The 27,787-nt window shown below is 47.5% G+C and overlaps 1 protein-coding gene across 1 annotated transcript in view; it reads right to left on the bottom strand.

Annotated features, from left to right (window-relative positions):
• MYO1D (myosin ID) overlaps nt 1-2,896 on the bottom strand; it is a 144,785-nt gene extending 141,889 nt beyond the window's left edge. Inside the window, exon 1 of the mRNA XM_078859070.1 lies at nt 2,274-2,896. Coding sequence (XP_078715196.1) covers nt 2,274-2,368 — 95 coding nt within the window. The 5' untranslated portion in view covers nt 2,369-2,896. The remainder of the gene's footprint in view (nt 1-2,273) is intronic.
• Between the last annotated feature and the right edge of the window lie 24,891 nt (nt 2,897-27,787).

Raw genomic sequence — 27,787 nt, 5'->3', positions numbered from 1 at the left:
TACATAGCTCAGTGGGCCTTACCTGGTAAAATAAAAAAATTTATAGTTTTTATAGCTTCATTATTCTTGACCGTCGGCTTTCATAAACTTGTAGCAACGCGTCTTGACCAAACCTTAACTCAACAATTTGAAATATCTTGAACCGGCGCATGCACTCGAATGCGCGTCCTTCCTCGTTCCGTCCCGTCAGTGTCATCCCCCCAGCATGCTTCTCTCTTCATGCCTCGTTGCACAAATTTCAGTTTTTGTTCCGTATTATTTGGCAATGACTCCACCACAACGATCACCCCATCCCCATCCCCAATATTCAGTTGTTCCGTTTTCTTCGTTTAATGGCAGTGTTTCCGATCCAAGTCGTGGCAGGTAAGGGGCAGTCCATAAATGACGTCACGCGATTTTGGACGATTTTTGACGCCCCCCCCCACCCCCTAGTCACACTGCGTCACAAAAAGTCAGACCCCCCCCCTCAAATATGACGTCACAAAGATCTGCCCCCCCCCCCCCCAAAAAAAAACATGCTTCAAATCGCTTTAAACTATTGTCATTGTAGTGCGTAGTTAATGTGGCGCTGAACTCTGATGTTGTAGGAGAAAACATTGATTAAAAAGTCTATTTAATTAAGTAGAACGTGTTGTCTATATGTATTTAAAGTTGCGCATTTTGATGTGACGTCACATTCTCACCCCCCCCCCCCCTTCGTCACACATCGTCACAAACGTCTGACCCCCCCCCCAGGTGCGTGACGTCATTTATGGACGGCCCCTCATACGCATTGATTGACAAACAAAATAACCCAGGTACATCGGTGTTTGCCAACTCTTCATCATCTATTCAGATGTCCAGCTTAAATCCGACACCTATGTGCAACGGAGCCTGGCTAATTTGGTGATGACAACGCAACGGCGCATGCACACACAGAAGAGACACGCGCACACCTGAAACGTAAAAACCCCTAATCGCACACACACACAAGCAGTCACAAGGGCGGGACGCCCCGAACCCTACCCGCTCTACCCACCTACCCAGTACTGTATCCACCACATCCACGGTGGAACACTTTCACATGTATATCTATAATCCTTAAAACGTTTACAGCCCCTTGTCACTCTACTGCTGAATGATGCCACTTCGCCCGTAACTCACCCCCCCCTTCTCTCCCATGCCCTATTGTTTGTGAGGGCTGCGTTTTCCCATTGCCTTCACCACGGCTGCTCAGTGCAGGTTTATGGAGGTGTGGGACGGAATGACGAGGGATGGGGTGGGGGAGTTAAAGACTGGCTTGCGATGTCACTTGCCATCGGTTAACGCCGAGGCCAGGAATCCAACGGAGGTGCCCGTGGGTCATACGTAGCACACAGCGCGCTAACCACAGCGCCACTGCTCCACCTTTACCCTACCACGGGCTCAAATAAGCACTGTAACCGTGCATCACTTCTTCGTCGTCAGCTACCGAGGCGAGGCTACCTAGGCGTTTCCCAACCCATTCGGCTGCATTCGGAAACACATCCATGCGTCTGTTCCATACCCAAAAGGAGCACCGATAACCCTCAATCACTATTTGCTCTAAAGGCAGTGAGAGGGGGTGGGGGGGTAATTCCACATTACTGTGTCCGGGAGCTAGTTGTCGTCTCATATGACAACCAGCACAAAGTGGTACTCAATTTGAGTCGTCGTTCATGAGCGCGCATGAGCCACATGGGAGATCTTCACTCAGCAGTGGATCTAGAAAGGGGCTGACAACTTGTGATTCTAACTCGGACGTTGCAAGCAAGCAAGTGATGTATCAAACGCGGTCTAAAGTTGCACGTGGAAACCACGTATCTCACAAACACACACAAAGTCTACCAAGTGAATGCATTCTATCGCCTCGCCAAGGGGTCCGATCATACGGGAACTGTACTGCACACGTAGGGAGGGGAAGGGATAGGAAGACTGAGTTCGATTCTTAGTCCCCGGCTAATATCATTGTTATATCTGAGCTGGTGCGACCAAATCACCACCCTCCCACCCACCCTGCACTAACCCGTACTGACCAGTCCGGTGAAGTAAGGTCAAACAGCCACCAATAACCCCCAGCAGCGGATTGACAAACAGGAGCTGTACAACTATATTATTGTTGTTGTTGTTTGCAACTTTATTGCGGGCAAATAATTCGCAACGTTCGCGGCGTGCGCATCATCCACTCTCAACTCACTACTGGGGTGGTACCACCTCGGCGTACGTGAAGAATACGTAGAGTCGTGTCAATGACACCATCTCTTTCACTCGCTCACCTGAGCTTCATGTTGGCCAAGAAGTCTTCCGTTGTGATGTTATCCAGCAGCACAAAGTCTGCCTTGCCAAACTCCAAATCCTCTTGCTCCGCCATAGTCCTCTTGTCAAATCCCACGTTCGCCTCCTTTCTCGACTTCGGTGTGTCAAAGCCGCTTCGTGCACCTACTTTAACGCACACACGCCCCTGAGAATGTGCAAGCCCTCTTACTCACTTCCCGGTCTCTCTCTCGCGCACGTTGTTGCCGGCAATGAGTAATGGTAGTAGGGAGGGCAGGCTGAGAGCGGGAGAGAGATGCAGGGAAGGGAGGAGGAGGGAGAAGGGGGGGGAAGAGATGAATGGATGGAGAGAAGAGATGTAACGAAGGGCTGAATGTGGCTCCACGGCACAGGCTGTGTTTGCAAAAGAGCAATGTCTCACTTACACACACAGAGACACACAACTTGTTGCCTGCAAACTATGTCACGACTGCTGTGTGTGCCGTCAGAGTGAGGCTGTCGGTTCGCCGCCCTTCCCACAGGCACGAGGAGACGCCCTGCCTACCCTCCCACACTGCATGACGCACGCATTCCACCCACCCCACCACCACCACCTCACTTGCAGCGAGAGCGGGGGACACGCTGCTCAACTCCGGCGCTCACAGTGGAAGAACTCCCGACGATTCCTAATCCGCGAACCCAGTCAGCCACGACGCCGGTCGTCATCCCTTGGACGATGTAGGTTCACCGCGAACAAGAAAAAAACGAATATCCGCTCACCTATTCTTCCTGTTCATCTACGGCAGTGTTGTTCACTATTTTTTAGAGGGGGGGGGGATGGGGGAACCGCTTTGGGGCCGTCCATAAATGACGTCACATTTTTGACGATGTGTGACAAGGGGGGGGGGGGGGTAAGAAATGTGACGTCAGATCAAAATGCGCAACTTTAAATAACTATAGACAACACGTTCTACTTAATTAAATATACTTTTCAATAAACGTTTTCTCCTACAACATCAGAGTGCAGCGCCACATTAAATACGCACTACAGTGACAATACTGTAGTTTAAAGCGATTTGCAGCATGTTTTATTTGGGGGGGGGGGGGCAGGGCTTTGTGACGTCATATTTGAGGGGGGTCTGACTTTTTGTGACGCCGTGTGACAAGGGTGGGGGGGGGTCAAAAATCGTCCAAAATCGCGTGACGTCATTCATGGACGGCCCCTTTCGCCGATAAGACATCATCAATGTGTGAGGGCCGCCACACATTTGAAACCATTGGGGGTTTGGCAGCAGCATGAGGAGGGCGAGGGGGGGGTGTTTTCACTTGTTGTGTATTGTCAGGGGGCCCGCACGTCAGAGACATCACTGAAGGCCACCAGGGGCCGCAAGTGGCCCGAGGGCCTTGCAATCCATGAGACACTTCAGCTTACAGGCATTTGCTAATGATGTGCTTCACTCTGATATTGACAAGGTCTGCGATATCCCCAACCTGACTACGGCTTGGAAGACCTTCAGGTACACGTTTCTCCAAATTCTTGACAAACATGCTCCGTTGGTTATATTTTAAATTAAAGGCAACCGCACAATATGGTTTGATCCTTTGATTACTAAGCTCATTAAAACTAGGGACAAGGCTTGGGCATGTGCTCAGAAAAAGTAATTTGGTCAATGACTGGCTAGAATACAGGATTTTAAGGAATAGAGGTGTCAAAACAATACGGCATGCAAAAAATACTTACTTTTCCTCCACTGTCCTGGAATCGCGTGGCAATACTAGGATCTTCTGGAAAACAGTCAAATGTATCGAAAAGGCATCTAACACAGATAATCTGCCCATTGCGCTTAGTCAAAATGGGGACTATTTTTCAGAGCCCCAAAAAATAGTGGACAATTTTAACCTTCATTTTTCTGAAGCTGGTGACCTTTTTTATAATGTATTGGGAGTCACCCCTGCTCATGTAATTTCCTACACCCCTGTCCAAACATTAACCGAATTTACTTTCCAGCTTATCCACGAATCAATCGTCCTACCTCAAAGGGTCCTCCTCTACCGGAGCGGATAGTATTCCCGTCTTTGCTCTGCTAACTGTTGGTCACCTCATATACAAACCTATAGCCCATATTTTCAACCTGTCCATAAAAGAAGCATCGGTACCTCTAGAATGGAAACATTCCTATGATCGTCCACTTCACAAAGGGGGCCCTAAAGATGATCCAAATAACTACCGGCCTATCTCAATTTTGTCCCCGTTGATGAACATTTTTGAAAAATTATGGAACTACCAAATTAGCAGTTTCCTGTCCGACAACAATCTTTTACATCTAAACCAATCTGGGTTCCGAAAAAATACAGCACCACATCTGCTGCATTAGACTCTCTAAATCACATTTACAGTAGCATTGATAATAAGCAGTACTGCGCCAGTCTTTTTCTTGACTTGTCCAAAGCCTTTGATACAGTCGACCACAACACCCTGCTTAGTAAACTAAGTTTGCCTCCGTTTTTCCAAACACGCAGTGGAATGCTTAAAAATGTACCTCTCTTCTCGCACCCAAACTGTATTTATAGATGGTTGGAGGTCAAACAGTGCTAAGATAACAAAAGGGGTTCCACAGGGTTCCATCCTCGGCCCCCTCTTGTTCTCTCTTCATGTCAATGACTTGGGCACTGACCTGGATCATTCCAGGATAAATCTGTTTGCAGATGACACGATACTGATTACTGCTGGCTGCTCGCCGGATGACGTGATTGCTAAGCTCCAGGGTAATTTCAACAAACTACATCAGCTAGTTGCTCTTAAACTAGTCCTGAATACCTCCAAACCAAGGTGCTATGCTTCTCACCAGGACTAAAGCAGGACATTATTTTCCCCAATTACATTCCTTAAATAATTATCAAATAGAGCAAGTCAAGATCTAAAAGTATCTTAGGGTCATCTTTGATTCAAAACTGCATTTTCAAGATCACATTGATTATATTGGTAAAAAGACAAAATAAAAAATAGGTTTTCTGTATCGACACAAGCATTGCTTCCCCCCTATGTTTCGTTTGGAATTGATAAAAGCTACCATACTTCCTCTACTTGATTACTGTTACATCGTATGTAAATCAACCCCCAGTACTGTACTGAAGAAGCTTGACCCAATTTATCACTCGGTTTAAGATTTGCATTGAACTGTCCATATAGGACCCACCACTGCGATCTCTACATTGGGTCAAACTTAACATCTCTTAATGATCGACGGCTTGTGCATCAGATCTTATTTATTCACGATGTACTTACAAAAAAATCTGCAAACTACCTGCTGGATCTCCTCACTGTTTCGAAGAACAAATGTGACCTAAGGTCTTTGCTCATTTACCAGCTTCAAATTCCTTATTTCCGTACAAATACTGGAGGAAAGTCCTTTGCTGTTGATGCCCCCAGGGTCTGGAATGATATTGCCAATAAACTGAAACTTGGATCACTACCTGTGAGATCTGCACTCAAAGCTGCTCTTGAGGAGCTGTACACACCCCGCTGTCACTGCTATGCAGAGTGGCCTGAAATCAAATGCACCACTCTGGATGTCTGCTGCAAAGTATGATCTTATGTTATTAGTGTGCTGATCTTTAAAGGTGCATTGGAAAATGTTGACTCTCCTGCTGTTATGGAGTGACTCATGCTGCCAGCTATGGCTGCAAAGTTTGATCGTATATGTTTCGTATAGCGTTTATTGTTAAATTTGATTTACAGTTCATATGATTACTGTTACATTGTTTTTATCGCTTTATTTTGGTGATTCCGAAAACGTATGGTTAAGCCATGTTTGTTTGTTGAAGTACGGAGTTAGCCTGATAACTTTAATCTAAATTGTCTTATGGTTGTTATTGTTTGACTTGCATCCTACTGGGATTTTTGCACACAGCGTTGATATGTGGTGCTTTTTTCTGGACGATTTTTCTGGTTTTTCCTGGATGTTTCTGTTGCGCGTCGTCACTTGAAGATGTTCTTTGTTCATGTTTTGTTTGTTGCGGTTGCACCCGAGTCAAGAGCCTCATGGCTCACAGGGCTACACCTAATGAATGAAACTGAACTGAATGAAGAGCAATGGGTATACAGTAATGATATACCCGTAGTGTTTTTAAAGCACAATTAAGGTTTTTGGGCGAGTATAAATGTGTCGTAACCCTCCACCACCCGACACAGCCAGTAAGGGATTTGTCACGTAAACAACGCGCCAATTAGCTACTACTTCAGCCCACCGGTGTGTTTGAAGAGTGTATCCACAACATTTACAATTTGAGTACGACGTTTCGCTGGTAATTACATCCAGCATCATCGGGCGATTTGCCAGAATAGTGAAGCCATCCACCTGCTTCCGGTCTTAGATAGAGCAGCAGGGTGACGTCATCACCAGAACTCTATCAGGTGCATAGATCAGAGGCGGTATTGCAATTATATAATAGTTAGTAATCAGTTCATTAGCATGTGTTTCCTCTATAAGGAATGCAGTTGTAAGATGTATTAATTAACAAAAACGCTTCCAGGCCGCACTCAGCCTGTAGCTGTCAGAGCGGCTTAAAATTATTGGTATTTCTCTCAGTTTCAATGGATTCTCCAATTAGTCTCGGCCAGTAATAATTAGTTTTACACAACACTTCAACGTTATCAAAATCAATTGAGTGTTCTTGTTGGCAAGCCTGTTATGCAACTGCCGACAGTTGTGTTTAAGAGTATTTAATATTTCTTTGGTGTTCTTTTAGTCTTATGCTAATGTTACGTCCCGTCTGTCCAATAAAGCATCTGCCACATAAGAAATTAATCCGATACACACCTTCTGTTGATAACTTAGGCAATTCATATTTTGTACAAGATACTAGTTTTGAATTTTATGTCCCGTGCCAAATCTTACTCTGATTTTTTTGTCTGTCTAAAACTCTAAGTAATTTGTCAGTTACTCCCGCAATATCTGGTACTTTGTTTTAATAACCCGATTGCTTGCAGCAATATTGGTCGCGAAATCCTACGTGTTAAACTTTTCAAACCAAGTTAACACCAATGCAGTTTGTACGGATTCAAACCACTGAAGATTATATGAATTATTACCATTGAAGATTCTACGGATTGATACAACAGGATACTTTATAGACACATATACTGACATCATTGAGATTCTACGGATTTACATATTTGTAGATGCCATGGATTAACACCACTTAAGAGTGTAAAGATTCACACCACTGTAGATTGAATATGTTTACTCCATATTAACAGTAAGTGTTCATCATAATGTGATTTATATAGATTAGTTATAGTTTTGAATATATCAATATTCACCGGGTACTTTTTCATCATACGGATATATTCGCAAGTTATATTTTTTAAAGCTGGATACAATAATGCCCCTTGGGAATCATTTCAGTTGTGCTGATATCCAAGGTGTGCTTGAATGAGAAGTTGCTGTTTGCCTTCCCCCACCAGTGAAAAGCAAGGATACAGCTCTTTAATCATAAATCAGACTGTACTTATATACGGTGTGCTTATATGCAACCTGCACTGTGTGGATAATTGTCGGCTATATCAATGTATGCACGGAGGTAGGAATGGAGATACGCCCAGCAATGTTGCACCGTTTGACTTCGAGGTTAACCGTTAACGAGTTGTTTGCATGCCCACTTGCAATGAGCAAGTTTTTTCGCTCGGTGATTGTACTGCTGCTTTTGGCATTCCGCCTTTGACACCGCACTTCTGAGCTTCTTTCGCACCGTACGTAAACAACCAACGCTAATCTGAGGAAACACGTGCCAGCATTGGACGAACATAAAAAAAAATATTTTTGAACAGAGCTTTTGGCAGTGGCTGGAGGCAGGGGGCCGTGTTAGTAGTTCTCATGGGTGCTGACTGGAGGCTCAAATTATTGATCGGGGTGATGCCGGTGCAGTGGCAGGAGCGGGGGGCGGGGGGTGGGCTTACGGGAGTGGCGAGTGACGTCTCAACTGGTCCTGGCTCCCATCCCTTCTGAAGTTGCGATCACTACCTCAACATGGACATGATTAACCCAGCGATGTGTCATCAGTTAAGTTTAGTTTGAAATGCCTTCTCTCTTTCTCTCCGAGACAAAGTGGTGAATAAGAGCCACGGGAAATGTGCACTGGCCAGCTAAACTACAGAAATCAAAATATATATAAGTATATATATATAAAACAAACTCAGCACGCTCGTCAATAACATCGTCTTAAAAGCGAAACACAAATACAGTAATGGGCGATGTTTCGGGCAATGACCCTTCTTCAGAATCAGAAAGGGTTTTATTCGCCATGAAAGTTCGCACAGACAAGGAATTTACTTTGGCCGGAAGGTGCATACATTCAACATATAGGAATCTTAAATCTTAAATAAGTGGTTTACAAGTCTAACTATACTAAAGGTACAAGTCTAACTGATACTAAGGATCTAAAGTATATAAAAATTGAATAAAATAAAATCTAAAATATACAATAGCTATAATATACAATATAAAATTACCAAAATGCAAATAGGGTAACATAGTGCAAATATGGCAGGGTGTCATTGTGCAGATATTGTGTTAAAATCAGTTTGAGCGTTAAAGTCATAGCACACATGAGTCCTGCAGCTATAGGAACCATGGCCTGTGCACAATGGCTGTTGCTAATTTGGAGACTTCCTCTTTTTGCACCTCATGTCAACTGTAATTATGCAGGAATGGCGTGTCCACAAAATAGCGGGGGCGGATACACCCTGTATACCACTGTTATCCACCCATTTGCAGAGGGGCCACTTTCGCCAATAAGACATCATCAGTGTGAGGACCACCAAGCATTTGAAACAATTGGGGTTTGTCGGGGGTGTTTTCACATTTGTGTATTTTCGGGGGCCGCGCGTCAGGGGCCACACTAAAGGCCACCAAGGGCCGCCAGTGGTCCCCGGGCCTTGCAATAAAGAACACGAGCATATACTGTTGCACGCATATGTTGAGCAATTTAAAAATATGTTTTTATCGCACACACAAAGATCAAAACATGAATATCGTGTAAAGCTGTGCTGAGTTATTGGCAGCTGCGTCCCCACGCAGTGCAGAAACGTAAGGGTTGTCAGGCAGTCCCAGTTTAAAACTGCCCAGTACGGTAACTAATGTTGGAGTTTGCTTTTCAGAATTGTCTTGTGATTTTCAGTCGTGTATTTCACTTGATACATATTTCTTTTTTTCTATAAAGAGTTAGAAAAGCCCTGGAAAAGTTGCCAGTGGCCACACACTTCTGCCAGCAAGCTTCCGAGATCTGATAAGATCGGATGGAATGCCGCGGCGCCACGATGGCGAGATGTGAACTACCTCGCCTGCTATACAGTTCGTCGGTTCGATCCAGACCCTGACGCCTGTATATTTGGGGTTCGCGTGCCTCTCTCCCCGTGGTCGCGTGGATTTTCTTCCGAGTCCTCCGACTTTTTAACTCCACGTTTAGAAACATGCGTTTAGAGTATCTGGCTGCTATACATTTCCATGCGATAAGCCACTTCGTTTAGCTATCATTTGTGACCAGATCGCTTCTGAAAAAAAGAGCTATATAGCTCAGTGAACCTTACCTGGTAAAATACAAATAGTTTAAAGTTCATATTATAGTACTGTACTGCTGTATGGATAGAGGTGGAGTGAATTTACAAAACTTTCCCATCGTTTCAACTGCCTTGACAAGAGATGAAATCGAACCAGCCGCCTCTGGAAGTGCCCCTGTGCTAACCGCCACACCACGGCAGCATCCTGTGTGAAATTTACTGGCCACGACTGTTCACGGAATTGGGCGTGGTGCGCGTATTAATATTCTAATAACTAAACTAACGATTGTTTTAACTTCACCAGGTAAGGCCCGTGAGCTATATAGCTCTTTTTCCGAAGCGACCTGGCCACAAATGATAGCACAACGGAGTGGCTTTTCACGTGGAAATTTATAGCAGACAACTATTCTCAACGCATGTTTCTAAATGTGGAGGGGAAAACCGGAGGACCCGGAGAAAAATCCACGCAACCACGGGGAGAGAGACACGCAAACTCCAAATATACAGGTGTCAGGGTTGGGATCGAACCCACGACCTCCTTTATACCAGGCGAAGTAGTTAACATCTCACCACCGTTGCCCCCTTTCATACTTCCTGGCAGAATTGTGTGGCCGCTGGACACTTTCCCAGCACGTTGCTAACTCTCGGTCCATCATTGCTCAAGCTACAGTTACTGCGCCGACCACCCGTTGAGTCATGCTGGGTGAACTAACCGATGGGACTATTTTTGATTGGGCACTGCTCGAGCCAAGTGTAATTATAAACACAGCACTGTAATTAGAGGCTGTACGGCTCAGCGTAGAGGCTTACATTTTTGCGACTGTATCATGCTCATGCAAATTACCACGAAGCTTCTCATTTGTGGCTATACGGTTGACAGATACGCAGTCATTGCATCATATCGGTCCCCTTCTTGATGAGGCATGTGCTTACAATAAAATATATCACTATGACACATACTTGGTATATTGCATGCTTATTAGCATTTACTCACGAGTGCTTGGTGTGCAGTGAGCTGTCGTACTAAGCTGTCTAGGCTGTGCTGCATATTTGCAATTGTGGGGACAATTAACTGATTAATTATCATGTATACACGTCAGTCATCTAATTATGATGAACATCACATGAGTGCTTTATTTAATAATAATTAAATCTTGACTTAAAGCTTTCGTGACCGTAGGAATTCATATTCTTGGGTCTTTCGGTAAAATCACGTAGATAGGTTCAAATAAAATATCAAAAATAACAAAAAACTACGACGTTACGATTACAACACGTCATCAGGAGAAAAACATAGCGGGAAAGCTGCTAAGGGTGGCTGTTTTAAAGGTTTGAAATGGGTGCTGCCCAAGGGTCATAAGCGAAGTTGGCGGGGCTGGTGATGTTATAGTGAGAAATTTGCATGTCAGTGTAAGATCGGAGAGCTACTTCCACGACGACGAAGGTGCGGAGGTGGCAAGGGTGGCGAAGTTGGGTTTTTTACAATCGGGTTTAATTGTCTTTTTATATTAAACCCGATCATCTGAGATTGGGAGTAATCCGGTTTCATTGGTTCTAATTGCAAAACCGCCAACTTCTCAACGATGGGCTTCATCCATTCCAAGCTAGGGAACTCACTGGCGCCCACGATTGTGGAGAAGCTCGTGTTCATCAAGATCAACCTGCCCGCCGCATTCTACGACTACCCCGTGCCCGACGGCCCCGAGTACGATAGCAGCACCGACGAGGAAGCAGCCTAAGCCTTGGATCGGAGTTTCGTATTCATTAAACCAGGTTTTTATTCCCCGAAATCGGGTTTAATTGTGTAATAAAGGACTCTTTCACTGGGTCTGTTTCCGTTGTCCTTTATTGGGTTTTTTACACTTGTCCCACACGGCCCTCGCTCAGAGCCTCCCCGCTTGGCAGCACGACAGCTGCCGTCGCTCCCGTAGCCTTTATCCACTCCGATGCAGCTCCGCTGCAGGTTCCCTTTGTGCAGTCCTCCGGCTGCTCTCACTGCAGCTCCACCGCTGCTCCCCGTTCCTCCGTGCTCGGTCACCGCTGGCCGACGGTGCCGAGTCTCACCGTGTGGCGATCTCGCCACTCTCCACTCTCCGCCCTGCGTGGCCTCACTCTGTCTCTATTCCCAAACTCTCCTCCCATCTCTTCCGGTTCTCTCCCTTAAGACCTTACCCCTTTCTCTCACGTGACCTAACCCCTCCCCCCGTGACGTCATATCCGCGAGGCCGTTTACGCCTGCATTACACCACCCTCCCCCGTAGAGAAAATTCCCGCCGACCTCGGCTGAACAACAACTACAACAAGTAATGCGAGCGAACACAACCATCATACATGTGTAGTGGTGGTGTTGACGTGCGCCGACTGTGACAGTGATGGATCACGGGGCGGCGCGGGGTGCGGGGTTGGGCACGCGTTGTGGGCGTGGTGTGGACGCGCGCGCCGGGAGTGACAGATGACGGGGCGGCGCGGCGTGGGTGGTGAGGCACGCTGAGATGTGGGAAAACAGGATCGTAGCCAGCGCCCAGTGATTGGTCGAATAGGATGGGTGCTCGCAGCGACGTCCGCAGGTGGGGTATAAAGGGGGACGCGCGAGAGCACTCGGGGAGAGTTACCCAGTTGAAGACCAGAAGACGGAGCTGAAGACCTAGTGCCCCGAGACCCCTAGTCCCGCCGTCCTTGTAGGGACCGGGGCCCTGTGTGGCTCGGAGGCGAGACTGTGGGACCCGGGGTCCGACGCCCACGTGGGTCGGGCTGGGGACCCACAGTCAAGACGGACACCCCGGGCAGGGAGTGTCCCGAGTAGCTCAGTGGGCGTTAGTCGCCAGGGTAGCTAAGTGGGTGTTGGTCACCCGAGTAGCTCAGGGGCGTTAGTCGCCGAGTAGCTAAGTGGGTGTTGGTCACCCGAGTAGCTCAGTGGGCGTTAGTCGCCGAGTAGCTAAGTGGGTGTTGGTCACCCGAGTAGCTCAGTGGGCGTTAGTCGCCAGGGTAGCTAAGTGGGTGTTTGTCACCCGAGATACTAATTGGGTGGTTGTCACCCGAGATACTAAGTGGGTGTTTGTCACCCGAGTAGCTCAGTGGGCGTTAGTCGCCAGAACAGCTCAGTGGGCGTTAGTCGCCAGGGTAGCTAAGAGGGCGTTAGTCGCCAGGGTAGCTAAGAGGGTGTTAGTCACCCGAGTAGCTCAGTGGGCGTTAGTCGCCAGAATAGCTCAGTGGGCGTTAGTCGCCAGGGTAGCTAAGAGGGCGTTAGTCGCCAGGGTAGCTAAGAGGGTGTTAGTCACCCGAGTAGCTCAGTGGGCGTTAGTCGCCAGAATAGCTCAGTGGGCGTTAGTCGCCAGGGTAGCTAAGAGGGCGTTAGTCGCCAGGGTAGCTAAGAGGGTGTTAGTCACCGAGTAGCTAAGTGGGTGTTAGTCACCCGAGTAACCAAGTGGGTGTTAGTCACCGAGTAGCTAAGTGGGTGTTAGTCACCCGAGTAGCTGAGTGGGTGTTAGTCACCCGGGTAACCAAGTGGGTGTTAGTCACCCGAGTAACCAAGTGGGTGTTAGTCACCCGAGATACTAAGTGGGTGTTAGTCACCTGTGAACGAGTTTGGTAAAATAAAAGAGTGTGTTACCCGTGAAGTCGTCTCCCGCCGAGTTACTACATTACACATGCAAGGACAACGAAGCATTCAATAAATATAACAATAACAACAAGAACACGAACAGTATAAATCAACGAAATGTAAGGGACTTCGACCGCGTGCGGGTCGCCGGTCCGTCCTGGACGGGCGGCGGCCCTCCTGCAGACCGGGAGCGTGACGGGGGGTTTAAGAGCGACAGGATGAAGTCCTCCTGTCGCTATTGGAGGCCCGCCAACGTCCCGGTACCGTATCCCTGAAGGCCCAGAGTCGGGGGTGTCCCGCAATCGTGTCTGCGGCGGGGTCGGAAGGGCGGCGGGGCTCGGAGTCCCCGCAGCCGTGGTAGGCACACCCCGAGCAGAGTCCCCTGTCTCCTGCAGTGTCACGGCTGGCTTGTCTGTAAAAGGCACAATAGGCGCTATTGCAGGGTCAACAGGCACAGGCAAGGGTGAGTCGGCAGCAACAGACCCCGGCAAGGCAACATCAGGAGATGACGCATCAGTTCGAGGGGCCACATATGGTTTCAAGCGAGACGTGTGAACGAACCAACGCCGAGATCCAAACCGAACACGTGCAGACTGTGGGTTGGGAACCTCGATGAGGCGAACCGGCCTTTGCCATGGTTTATGTAATTTAGGAGAAGTACCTGGCCGCACCTGTGGGCAATGGAGCCAGGCCATGCCCCCCACCTTCCAGGGGCACTCCCCCTTAGAGCGTCGAGCACACCGTTCGTTCCGGGCCTGGGCTTTGGCCGTAGCCATGCGGGCCCCTTCCCGCGCCTCAGTAACACGGCGAACGGTGTCCTGAATGTAATCAGGAAGAGGCTTAGCAGGTCCCCTCACTCCTGTTCCCAACTGCACATCCATCGGCGGCACGTTTTCGCGACCGTACATAAGGAAAAACGGCGAATATCCTGTAGCCGCATGCGGCATCATCCGGTATGCCGAAAGTACCCCAGGGATATGCAAATCTCAATCTGATTGTTTTTCACTCACCGTGTGACACAGCATGGCGGACAAAGTCCGATTTAGCCGTTCGACCATACCATCCGTTTGTGGGTGGGAGGGAGATGTCCGTATCTTTTTAGTTCCAAGAGCCGCGCACACTTCCCCCAACAATTTAGAAGAAAAATTTCGGCCTTGATCTGTGAGGAGCCTCTCCGGCGCCCCCTTGTCCATAACGTACCCAAATAGAAAGGCGTCTGTAATGGACGCCGCTGACTGGTCAGGCAACGGCCAGGCCATCGGCCAGCGGGAGAGGTACTCCACCTCAACCAGCAAGTATTTATTACCTTTAGCGGATGGCGGGAAGGGTCCCAAAATATCTAACGCTACCAATTCATTAACTCGAGACACCTGAATAGACTGTATCGGCGGCACATATGGGTGTTTAGGTGGCTTCCGCCGGGCACAATCGGGACACGCGCGAACGTGACCGACGACATCTGTTATCATGCCATACCAAAAGTAATCTCGCTGCAACGTCAATAGGGTCTTCTGCACCCCCAGATGTAAGAGCGTGTCGCAATGCAGAGTCCTAATCAATTCGTACCGCAAGGATGCCGGTACAACCAGACGCCAGCGTTCCTGTAACCCTTCCCTCCACATCAGCAGACTATCGCGGAGAGTGGTTTCCGGCGTACCCCCGTACCCGGTCCCCCACTTTCTTTCGCAGGCCGATTCCGTAAGGTCACCAATGAATCGTCCAGCATTTGTTCCCGAATCCACACAGCCCTTGGAAGATTCAAAATCCCATCAGCCGGTCCCGGCTCCATTGGAGCTTCAGGCACCTCGACCGCCAACGCAACAGGCTGAGGGGGATGCTGGATCGGCGCACACCTATGCGTCCCGGACGCGCACGCGCAAGGGGATCGCTGCGGCAACCTAGAAAGCGCGTCTGCATTCGCGTGACGCACCCCCTTCCGATGGTGAATTTGAAAGGAAAATTCTTGCAGCGTGTCCAACCACCGCGCCAGCTGGCCGGATGGTTGGTCCACCTTGAGAGCATACTGCAAGGCCGCATGATCCGTGCGCACAATAAACGAACGACCGTAGAGATACGGTCGAAATTGGCGGAGAAAGTAAACAATAGCCAAAAGTTCCCTGCGAGTGACGCAGTAGCGGCTTTCTGCGGGAGACAAAACCCGGCTACCGTACGCCACCACGCACTCCACACCACCTTTGGACTGAGACAACACGGCCCCAATGCCCGTGTCACTCGCGTCCGTATCCAGAATGAAGGGGTGATCAAAATCTGGATAATCCAACGTCGGCGCCGTAGCCAACCGATCGCGCAGGCCTTGAAACGCTGCCTCTTCTGGCGGTCCCCAAGCAAATTTCCGTCCTTTACCCGTAAGTAGGTGCAAGGACCTCGCAATCGTCGCAAAAAATTGGAACAAACCTGCGATAATACGAGGCAAACCCCAAAAAGCGACGCACATCCCCCACCGTGGCCGGGGTTGGGCAGTCACGGACGCACGCTGTCTTGTCCGGATCCGTGGCCACCCCGTCCACACTAACGATATGCCCCAAATAGCGCACGGACCGTTGCAGTAGGTGACATTTCTTAAGCTTGAATTTCAATTTAGCGGAACGCATCCTGGCGAACACAGCCTCCAACCTCAGTAAATGCTCGTCAAATGTGCGGCTGAAGACGATAATATCGTCTAAATATATCAGACATGTCTCCCACTGCAACCCCGTTAATACCAGCTCCATCAACCTTTGAAATGTTGCAGGGGCAGCATTCAACCCCATCGGAAGACAATTAAATTGAAATAACCCCTGCGGCGTACGGAAAGCAGTCTTTTCCCGCGAGGACTCGTCAAGGGGAAGCTGCCAGAATCCCGAAGAGAGATCTAGCATTGAAAAGAACTTCGCCCCTGACAAGGCATCGAGGGAGTCGTCCATACACGGCAGGGGGTACGCATCTGCCACGGACACTTTATTTAATTTCCGAAAATCCACACAAAATCGCAATTTCCCGTCTTTCTTTTTAACCAAAACAACAGGCGCGTCCCATGGGCTGTTAGATGGAGATATTATGTCCGCAGCCAACATGTCATCCACTGCCCCTCGAACATGATCTCGCTCCGCCGGACTCATCCGATGCAAGTTTAACCGAATAGGGGCAGTGTCCCCTGTATCAATATGATGGGAAAGCAATGAGGTGCGTCCCAAGTCCAAATCGTCGGAGCTAAACACGTCAGAATAACTCAACAATAACTTACGAAGCGCGCAACGTTGGTCCCCGGAAAGGGAAGGATTTTCCCCACACAATTCGGCGATCCAGCGATTATCTGCGGCCCCAGGGCCCGAAACACCACCAACCATGACCTGGCTGCCCAGATAATCCTGTGCCGTAAACGCCGTAGTGGCATGTGCCACAACCGTACCAGCCGGTACACACACATTTTCGGTACTTCCATTAAGCACCTGCAAAAATGGCTGCTGGTCCGGCCGGACAATAGTTTGCGCCCCGACGAGCGCCGATCCGCCCGTTATGGTGGAGGACGGCGACAACAAAACCCCAATTGCACCTTGACGACCAGGCACAGGTTTCCGATATCGCAAGGGGATAAGCATCTGTGAGCCAGGTGGAATGTTCACAGATACCTCGGACAGCGCCTGGACCTGGCCGACCAGAGCAGGTCGCCCCCAGGGCGATGGCAGAAATGTAAATTTATGACCCCCCGGTAATTCAATGCAGTTTTCATTAATTCTAATTAGAATGGGCATCTTGGCCAGAATATCAGTTCCCAACAAACAAGGAACTGCAAGGGACCTCGAAATTAACACAATTCCCGAGGCCGACACTCCCCCAATAGATATATTGGCGTCCACCTGGCCCACAATGCCCATGCTACCCCCGTTCGCAGCGACGCAGGAATCGTAAACCGGACGCACGACCTCTGGTGGGATGCCCAACAGATGGAAAATTACATCCGATATAATGGTCGCGGACGCTCCGGAATCCACTAAAATATGCACGTCAACCCCCTGTATAGAACCAGGTACAGTGGACGAACCAGTTTTTTCAATTTACGCCACTGCGTTACCGAGCGACATGGCCCAGTCGATGGCCTCTCGTTATTAACAACACCCGGATCGCGCGACAACGGTGATGAGTGAGGTGTCAAGCCTTGCCGGGTGTCTGGTGCGCACCGACTTGCCTGTCCTGGAGGATCCTTCCGCGGAGCGTCCGCTGTCGAGGCCTCCTGCTGGGGCGGACCTGGGATACGGGCCCAGCAGTCCCTGGCGTAATGGCCCTTACGACCGCAGCGGAAGCAGTCGATGTCGTTGCGCCGCGCCGCAGGCCCCCCGTCCCGACGCTCCCGTGTCGGCGGCGCAGATCGTGGCCCCGGCCTACTGCGGGCCGACCACTGAGCAGAGGCGGCTGTCAGCTCCTGCGGGCCCCCCCCATCAGGAACGTACACCGCCTTCTTGGGATCCCAACCCACGGCACCTCCCTCGACGATGGGCCCCCCCGTCCACGCCGTGACTTGCTTCCAATGGCGTAGGTTGAACTGGGCATCAAGACATTTAGCGGCCGCCCGGGATGTCAGCTTTTCGTAGCCACACACCGGCATAGGGATCCCCAAATCCCGGGACAGCTCGAGCATTTTTCCCAAAATGAGAGGTTCGAGTAGGTCAGGCTCCGTCTCCGGGTATGTGGCCATGGCCAACTCCAAGACAGCACCCCTGTATGCCACCGGCGACTCCTCGGGTGCTCGCTGGCGTTGAACAAACCGGCGATGAGCATCATCGTATGCATCTGCCATCTCGTCGAAAACTCCTCTCAACGTTTTCTTCTTCTCGGCCTTTATAGAACGTAAGAATCTCACTGACTCGTCGTCGAGAAGAGTCGGTAGAACCTCCAATGCCTCAGCGTCAGTCCACCTTGCAGAGCGTACCGCCGCCAAAAATCTGCAGGCGAAAGCACTCCAATCGCCACCGATGGAGAATTATTTAACGGTTGTGAGATGACGACTGCGACTCCTTGTTGCGCCGTCCTCAGCAGATGACTCATCACGCGGCATATTCAAAATGGCGTCGCATCGCAACGTGTCCAAGATGGCGGCCTCCCGCCGCGGAGAGCGCAAGATGGCGGCTTCCCGCCGTTCTTCCCCTGCCACGCCCAAGATGGCGTCTTTGTGCCGCGTGGCCGATGGCGCCGACAGCGCAGGCAAGGCGGCGGCCTGCAGACCACCATCGGCCCTCCCCAACGCCGTCCTCGGCGTGACGAGCTCGCACAATTGCGCCAGCACGATTTTCAAGGTCTCCAGCTGCGCCGCCATCTGTCTCCATCGTAAGTCCGCGTCCTCCGGCGCAGACGGGTCCACCGACGCGGCGACATCTTGGACACCCGGACCCGTACTCGTTCCCGCACGGATCTCCTCCTCCATCGCAGGCAGGTCCACCACCTGAGGAAGGTCGTCGTCGTCGGACGATGTAGCAGATGATGGCGCAGGAATATTCTTTCTTCTGAGCTGTTTTGACATGCCGTTTCACTTCTGACACCAGTGTAATAAAGGACTCTTTCACTGGGTCTGTCTCCGTTATCCTTAATTGGGTTCTTTACACTTGTCCCACACGGCCCTCGCTCAGAGCCTCCCTGCTTGGCAGCTCGACAGCTGCCGTCGCTCCCGTAGCCTTTCTCCACTCCGATGCAGCTCCGCTGCAGGTTCCCTTTGTGCAGTCCTCCGGCTGCTCTCACTGCAGCTCCACCGCTGCTCCCCGTTCCTCCGTGCTCGGTCACCGCTGGCCGACGGTGCCGAGTCTCACCGTGTGGCGATCTCGCCACTCTCCACTCTCCGCCCTGCGTGGCCTCACTCTGTCTCTATTCCCAAACTCTCCTCCCATCTCTTCCGGTTCTCTCCCTTAAGACCTTACCCCTCTCTCTCACGTGACCTAACCCCTCCCCCCGTGACGTCATATCCGCGAGGCCGTTTACGCCCGCATTACAATTGTATTAAAGAAAAAACCCGATGCCTGCCGCTGGAAAAATTGTTTTTTTTCCACCCATGGGAGGTGGCCATTGTATTGTGAGAGATTAGCATGTCAATGTAAGATCGCAGAGCCACCGCCATATCGAAGACACGAGCGACGGTGGCTGTGTTAGTGTGAGACATATAACCAAAAAAAATATGAAAATTGGACCGAAAAGATTGTAATAAAAATAAAATTTTGATTCAACGCTTCCATGCTTTTCCCATCAAAATTCCATCATGTGACATAATATTGACGATACAGTATTATTTGATAAGAAAAGGGCGATACACGTTCGAGTTGATATTATTCTTTAACTTGTGGAACTTTTTAAAGAAAATCAACTATTGCATTTTGTTTAATTAAATTAACTGCAACAATAATGATTTCAAATTCAAAATCAGGTCCCAAATTGAGCCTGAAACTTGGCATCCAAAAAAATGAAATCCGAAACTCATCCCTTGTGCGGTACATTCATACTCTATTAACATCTGTTGCCTGTTCGAAATGTGGGTTGCATGGAATATTAGTGTTGGTTTTATAAATGATACAGGGAATTGAACCAATTTGTTCTAATTTCCCATGGCAGCACGTGGTTGTTGATTCATTTCAAAGTTAAACAAGGTTTATCGGGCCATACGAGGCAATCCACACCAACAGCTTCTTTGCCAGAGAGCGGCTGAGCGTGTTGTGACACTTCACGACAGGCCACCCGATCAACCCAAACAAGTGGTCCAGAGATTAATCCTGAAATGTGAACCTTGCGGGGTGTGACGTGTTTGTTGGCTTTACAGTGGAAGCAACAACGGAGCCTTGACACCCACCGTGCTTGCATTTTTAAGCCATTTGGAGTATTTATTTCTAGATTTGAAGCATTCGTGACTGCAAGGATTCATATTCTTAGGTTTTTCGGTAAAGTCACGTCGGTAAAAAAATTAAATTGGAGTATGTTCATCGGCTGCATTGGACAATGCAGGTTTATTCGGGTGAGCAGCACAGATTCTAAAACGTAAAAAGTGAAACAGCGAACAACGATGGATTTTGCTGCATTGCCTTGTTGCCCACAATATCCCTCCGCAGCCTATAACACCGGTTTAATGCACGACGGTTGCCCAATCCATCAAAGTAATCCACGCCCTCCACTGTGGGGAGGCCCTCATCCAGCAGTGGATTGACAACGGGGCTGTACGTGTGCAAAACACTCGACTGCACTGTATTATATCGTAAACGTACTGGAGTTTATGATTTAATAACTTTTATTAAGGCGTAATTAGATAACAGTTTAAAAAAAAATACACATTGGATTTACTGTGTTGAATAGTCTTGCAATTGACGAAACAGCTTAAGGATGTGCAATGTACAGGTGCTTATGAAGGCATATGCATTCATGTGAAGCTATTGAACAAAGATCATGCAAGGTATCGACTATCTTTCCTTCAGGAGGGAGAAGTAAATATGTTTTCTTACCGGACCCTCCTGACGTTCTGATCTGCCCCTAACTTGATGTCTGTGAAAGGAAGCTTCATAGTTCATCCGATTATTCCTTCAGTCTAAATTTACATTCTGATACAGATTCTGATATGTTGAACCCCAGAGACAAGCTTTCCCAGTACTGTACTATCTGATTCGCACGGTTGGCTACGTACGATGCGAAATAAATTCAACATACATATCTTTGGCTGCGTGTTAGTGTGACAGATTGTGTTTGTGAGTGTGGTTTCAACGCTTAAAGATTTGGCCAATGTGTGAGATGTATTCGTTGGTAAGAGGGGTTAAAGCTACTGTTGGGGTTGGGGCACCTTTACACCATAGCAGTAAAGCAGATTTTGATAAAGAAGCTCTGGTTTTCGTATTTGTTTAGATGTTGGATGTTTGCTAATTTGATATGGCTATAACATTCAGTCGTCACGTGTGTTTTCTTGGACCTCTTGTCTCATTCTGGACATATGTGGAAAAGAGCTTGACAGCTCATCGGATTCCTCCAATATAAATACATATTCTGATTCTGTTGCTGTTTCCACCTGTGCTGACGTTTCTTTTTAAATACCGTTAATGCCAGAAAACTATGATTTATGTTACGTAGACGTTTGTGGTTGCTGTTGTAATATTTTTTTTGGCTACCTTGCATGTGAGTGAGGCATGTTAGTGCTTGAATCGTGTGTTTTCGTGTGATTTCTGTGTTTTGTGTGTGTTTGTGTGGTTGTGTGTGTTAGTGTGGGAATCGTGTGTGATCGAGTGGGATTGGTGTCTCAGTGTTTTGGGCAACTCTGTGCAGGAGTGTGGCGTGTGTCCATGCGAAGAGCACGTGCTCTCAGTGAGATTGTGTGCATCACATGTGCAATGAGCGAGACTTGCATGGATGTATGTTGAATTATTTCGCACCATGCGTAGCCAACCATGCTAATCGGAGGTGCGGGACTTGCCAGCCGCGAGATGAAAAACCAGTGGATAGCACCGTGCGTGTTATTGCATATTGTACAATATGCCTGGGACGAAGCAATGGGGCATGTTGCCAAATTTCACAGTAAACATGCTTCTAGACCGTTGAGTTTCTTAAAACATTTGAAACCACTCATTCTGATGAAACTATCAATTTAATATGTAATATTTTAAATATATCAGATTTATATCTCTACTAAATCTGTACTATATATCTGTGGTGGTGCACGGCTGTAACGCTGCACTGTGGAGGTGAGGGTTGGTGGATCACACAAATGTCCCCTTGCGGGGGCATCGAGATGTCGTATGTGGCTTGCCAGGAAAAGGCAGTATTGTGAACAAATTCGTGTTCCGTCTTTTTGGGATAGAAGGACCGTCAAGTGCATTGCGGCTCTTGAAATATTGAAGGTTTTTTTTCCACAGAATTCGAAAAAAATTGCTCATCTTGTTATTTTATTTGCCGACCCCTGGGATCCTGGTGCATACACTCACTGATTCTATGTTGAACTTCGTTCACACTGTAAGTAGCCAACCGTGCTAATCGGACGTGTGGGGAAAACAACACACGAAACACAAAAAGCAGTTCTAAAAAAATGAGTCGTTGTTGACACCAGCTCATCGCGTGGCTGGCTTCCCACCTGTCTGTGGTTCCTTGCGCATCTGAGTTGTTCTCTTTCTCTACGAGAAAGGGTGAATATTGTGTGCAAGTAACAAGTTCAAATTTAAATTATATTTTTATACAATCAGAATATTATATAATCAATCATAACACGGGACAAATGGCCAAGTATAATCTTGTGATAGCCCTCAAACCACAATAACAATGACCGCAACTTAAATTATGACTTAAAAACAACCCAGGAAATATATAAACTAAATCCGAGTTCTGTAGGGCAGGGGTCCCCAACCCCCGGGCCGCGGACCGGTAACGGTTCGTGGCCCGTTAGGAACCGGGCCGCACGGCAGCAGGAGGTGAGAGCGGTGAGTCCACGCGTGGAACCCGCCCCCATTGTTTTATTATTTACCACTTACGTCCGCGCCTCTTTCACACACTGCCCACAAGCTGCTAACCCCTAGCCAGAATGAGTAAAAAACAAACGTCGCTGGAGAGCTTCTTTGAAAAGGGGGAAAGACCCAATGATGAACCCCCCCGTCCGTCCGTGAAAAAATTGTCTTCCGCGAAACCGGTCCCTGGTGCCAAAAAGGCTGGGGACCGCTGCAAAGTGTAGGGGACTGAAACAGCAACCCACAATGCAGGAGCCATGTGGGCAGGCGTCAGAAGATGAGCAATGCGGCTGTAAAAAAAACACATAGGGACCAACTCAACACCACAATATACATAACAGAGCTAGTTCACAACAAAGCCTCAACATATTCGACAATAACATTGCCCAAAAATTAAAAATATATATCCAAGTAATGTTTCGGGCAATTGCCCTTCTTCATAACAAAGAGATTTTCTCTTTGATGTTGCCACTGACATGTTTTACTTGATTGACAAATGTGTTGAGGTCTGTGTTACGCGTGCTCACGTACCACGGCCAACGTTAAGTGTCACAAAACAATTTTACTTCGCAGCAGAACAGAGACATCATGGTGTCAATGTGGAGCCGTTGGTCTTTTGGCAGTCGCTCATGGTGCGAGAACATCAGAGGTGAGCGATTCCCAACTCGCATCATGATGTCAGAAACGCTGACAGCAACTCACACCGTCATCTCAACACAGAAACGTACTCTAAATACCAAAAGCCCATGTCTTACTGAACTGAGGTTATTTGACAATGACGTTCAGCTTTGGAGGCACTCCAATGTAAAAAATGGTACGCAAAATACCCGCTATAGACCGATGAACCTACATGGTCATGTAAGGGGAGTGGTAAGGGAAACGGATCTATAATTTTGACTTAAAACTTTCGTATAAAAGATTACGGATTGCGATAGGATAAAAATACAGTTCCATCTCCAGATGCTGTAGAAAACCGTGGGAATATTTAATATCGAGAAGCAGCCATAGGCAAAGTAAATAAACAAGGTGAAAGGGTTTTAAGCCATGTCAGTGAAAATCTTCCACAGTGTACACGTCTAATGCAAGCGTCTGGCTGTCAAGTCAGCAAATGTGTTTGGGCCTCCCTTAGGCCGACTTAGCCTTTAATGAATGCAGTACAAAGTGCAGTCTGTGAACATCTGAACTCGAGAAACTAAGGTGGCCAGCCACGGTTGGTGCTGGCCACACCAAACTTGAAAGCGACTTATCTAACATCACCTGTGCCTCTACATTTGCACATGCACACGTACTGTGCATACTTTAATATACACGCACATGCAGTCTAAACAAAAAAATATAACTATTTTCATTCTAACCGGGTACGGCCGACCGAGCTATGTAGCTCTTAAATTTCGATTTAAAGCTTTCGTGACTGCAGGGATTCATCTTCTTGGTTCTTTCGGTAAAGTCACGTAGAATGGACATAATAAAATAATTAAAATAAAACATAATAAAATAATTCTCACGACGTTTCGGCCACAACGCAAGCAGCCGTCCTCAGGTGAAGAATAGGTCTGTCGAGAAGACAGAGTCTGAATGGGCCTCCCTTCTCGACAGACCTATTCTTCACCTGAGGACGGCTGCTTGCGTTGTGGCCGAAACGTCGTGAGAATTATTTTATTATGTTTTATTTTTATTATTTTATTATTTCCATTTTATATGGAGCTCTTTTTGAGAAGCGACCTGGCCACAAATGTTAGCTCAACGAAGTGGCTTATCATGTGGCAATGTATAGCAGCCAAATACTCCGAATGTGTAAATGTGGAGCGAAAAAGCAGAGGACCCGGAGAAAAATCCACGCGATCACGGGGAGAACATGCAAACTCCAAATATATAGGCGTCAGGGTCGGGCTCGAATACACGACCTCGTGTACACCAGGCGAGATAGTTAATATCTCGTCACTGCGGCACCAGTCGTTCTTGCATACAGTACAGTAATCTAATGAACATACATTCACACATATACCCTTGCACATACAAACGTATACATTCCCACACATATGCAAATGGGGAAAACACAAACATTTACCTTTTAATCTTAGAGACTGTTAGCGAGCACCTATTGAGGCTTGAAACACGCATGAGGGGGTGATGTGACCAGCACCTTAACCAGTTGCATCGTCTCTCTCGAGAACACTGCACCAGGATTCATTCAAGTTGAGTTTATGTAGCAGAGGCCCAGGACAACCCACGTTATCTGCGGCTGGGAGTCAAACTCTAGTGACTGGTGTTGTAGCAAAGTGCGAGAACCACTGTGCCATCACACTTGTGCTGATAACAGCACAATCTCTGCGTTTGTTCCATCCTCACCAATGCTCACCCCTCCCTCACTCGGTCACTTACAACCAAACGTGACACCACTCAGGGCTGCTGTCACAAAACGACTACAAAGGGAAGGAGTGGCAGCCTTGGATAAAGTAGCACCAGTCAGCAGAAAGTAATCCGGGTAATGTGTCCTATCAGTTATTACATTTATCAACCGAAGGTTTCAGCTTTCCACAGAATGTCAAGACACTAATGGCTTAGTGTTTGAACCCTATGGCAACGGCGGAAACGCATTAAGAAATCGGTGTAGATGTGACAAACATATTCAGGCTGGGTATATAGCTGAGGTCATTCCGCATACCACGGTGGTTTTTGCAAAAGGTACATTATTATTATGTTTTAAGTTTAAACACTCCACTCATATCAACCAATGAGGTGCATTTAGGGGACAGGACTGAAAGTCTTCATACTGTGTTTTTGGTATGTACCACGTGTTGTTCTGTATGATTGCTGACGTTTGTTTAGGAACAGAACTCAGTTCCTGTAGAAGCTCCCAGCACGTGGAGCGAAACGTCAGACATCATGCCGAACAACACGCAGTACAACCGGGAAATGCATAACAGAACTACACAGCACAACCGCCAAAACTTACGCAGTCGTAATGCAAAAATATTTAAGAATTTTCTCAACAATGAAACACCAAGGACATCCTGGGCCTGAGTTTGATATTACAAACACCTGCAATTAAACTGAGTTCTCAAGTGTGGCACGTTTCTCATCAGTCATCTCTAATGATTGTACGAAATGCATTATATCAAAATTGGTATATTACCTACTGTGGTAAAATTGAAATCCGCTTGACAATTACCCGATAGCAGAGTGCATGGCAAAGTACAGCATCGCTAATGTGGATAGCAGATCACTTGCAGGCACCTCAGCAGGAGTTCTCTAATGAGGATCAACGCACTGCTGGATGGACACTTCATCTCTCGACAAGATGACGATAGCACAATTAGAATAACATTGAAAATAAAATATTCCAATAGTCTATTAAAGTAAAGTCACGTAGGTATACAATAAAATTAAATCACGACGTTTCGGGCGCAACACAAGCGTCCACCTAATGACGAACCCAAGAAATACGTATACCACTGTTCCAGTCTTTAACCACGTGTTCCTTGGGTAAATTATTTTTTTGCATTTCTTCCTGTAAATGGTGCATTAATATTTTATGCGTACGTATATGGCAGAGGAGATATCTGCATTTTTAGTCTGCTGCCAAAACATTATCGTATTAACATATCATTGTTATAAGCCATGAGCTAGCCACTGCTGAATGAATGCTTCTCCACGCCATCACCATCACTCATGGTCCTGACCCACAAGCCGCTACTGTGTATATCTTTCAATAAAATAGATCTTTTGGGATGTTAGGATGGAGTAATGGTGCACTCAATCCGTCAAACTGAGTTTGATTCCCAGGCACACCTAACTTCACTGGAGAGGGATATCTGGACAATGCTTGGGTCCACTTCCTTGACCAATCCATATTGACCATCGTGGTGAAGTATGGTCAAACAACCCCTTTGACTAACATGGCATGGGAAGGCCTTCATCCTGCAGTGGATTAACATGATCCTATACTCTTTGGTTCTTTCGGTAAAGTCACGTAGGTAAAAAATAAAATAAAGAGAAAAAAATCACGACGTTTTGATTGCAACACAAGCAATCATCATCAGCTGTGAAAATCACAGCTAGAAAATTGTATTAAAGTGGGAGAAATTCCGGGGCTAAGGACTTTACCGAAAGGACCAAAGAGTATGGATCCTTGCAGTCACGAAAACTTCAAATCTAGAATAACATGGACCTCTTTTTTTAGTTAATATAGGAAGTTCTAGTAGTTATACTTTGAATGTATGCTCATTATTTGAGTATGATACAGATACGCTCATGGTATTCAGTGTTCTGGCAACAGATTAACTTTAATATCGAACGAGACAGCATTAGTTTTATGAGCATGATTCTGCTGAGATCCACAATGTGAAAACCGGTCCATTTTGCTCGCTTACAAAATGCTGCTGTATAATGGTCTGAAAATTGATTAAAATATCTCTATTCGTAATATATGAAGACACAGGAGGGAGTTCTGCTTGTCCAGTACGTATATGTTCGTCTGCTGTTTAAGCTATTTAAACACATCGAACATATTGTGCATGGAGCTACTTTGCCACCTGCTGGACAATCTGCGAAACGCGTAAAGACAACTGTCACTTCAACCAATAATATAATCTATCATGGGTCTGATATTCATCCCATCATGACATGTTCTGATATCACCCGTCACTCGTGTTTAGAGCCGTGAGTCCAATTCGGGTCACCAGATTCATAGCGCAGCGTGCTTAACCGCTATACCACTGCTCCACACCAATCACGTGCTATGAATAAGGTTAATTATCCTACAACGTCACCGATTCTATATTTCTCCTTATAAAGTAGTGTTTTAATTTGAACCCTTGCGCCGCTGACAATTTTTAATTCAGAAAACGCGTGCCGTAGGATGTCGCTAATATCGTGCAATGCATTGTTGTACCGTGCGTTGGTTTCCGCATGTCCTGATTTGACCCCTCA

Source organism: Lampetra fluviatilis, chromosome 1 (assembly GCF_964198595.1).
Source record: "Lampetra fluviatilis chromosome 1, kcLamFluv1.1, whole genome shotgun sequence".
Lineage (NCBI taxonomy): Eukaryota > Metazoa > Chordata > Hyperoartia > Petromyzontiformes > Petromyzontidae > Lampetra > Lampetra fluviatilis.
This window is presented reverse-complemented; position numbering and strand designations above follow the sequence as displayed.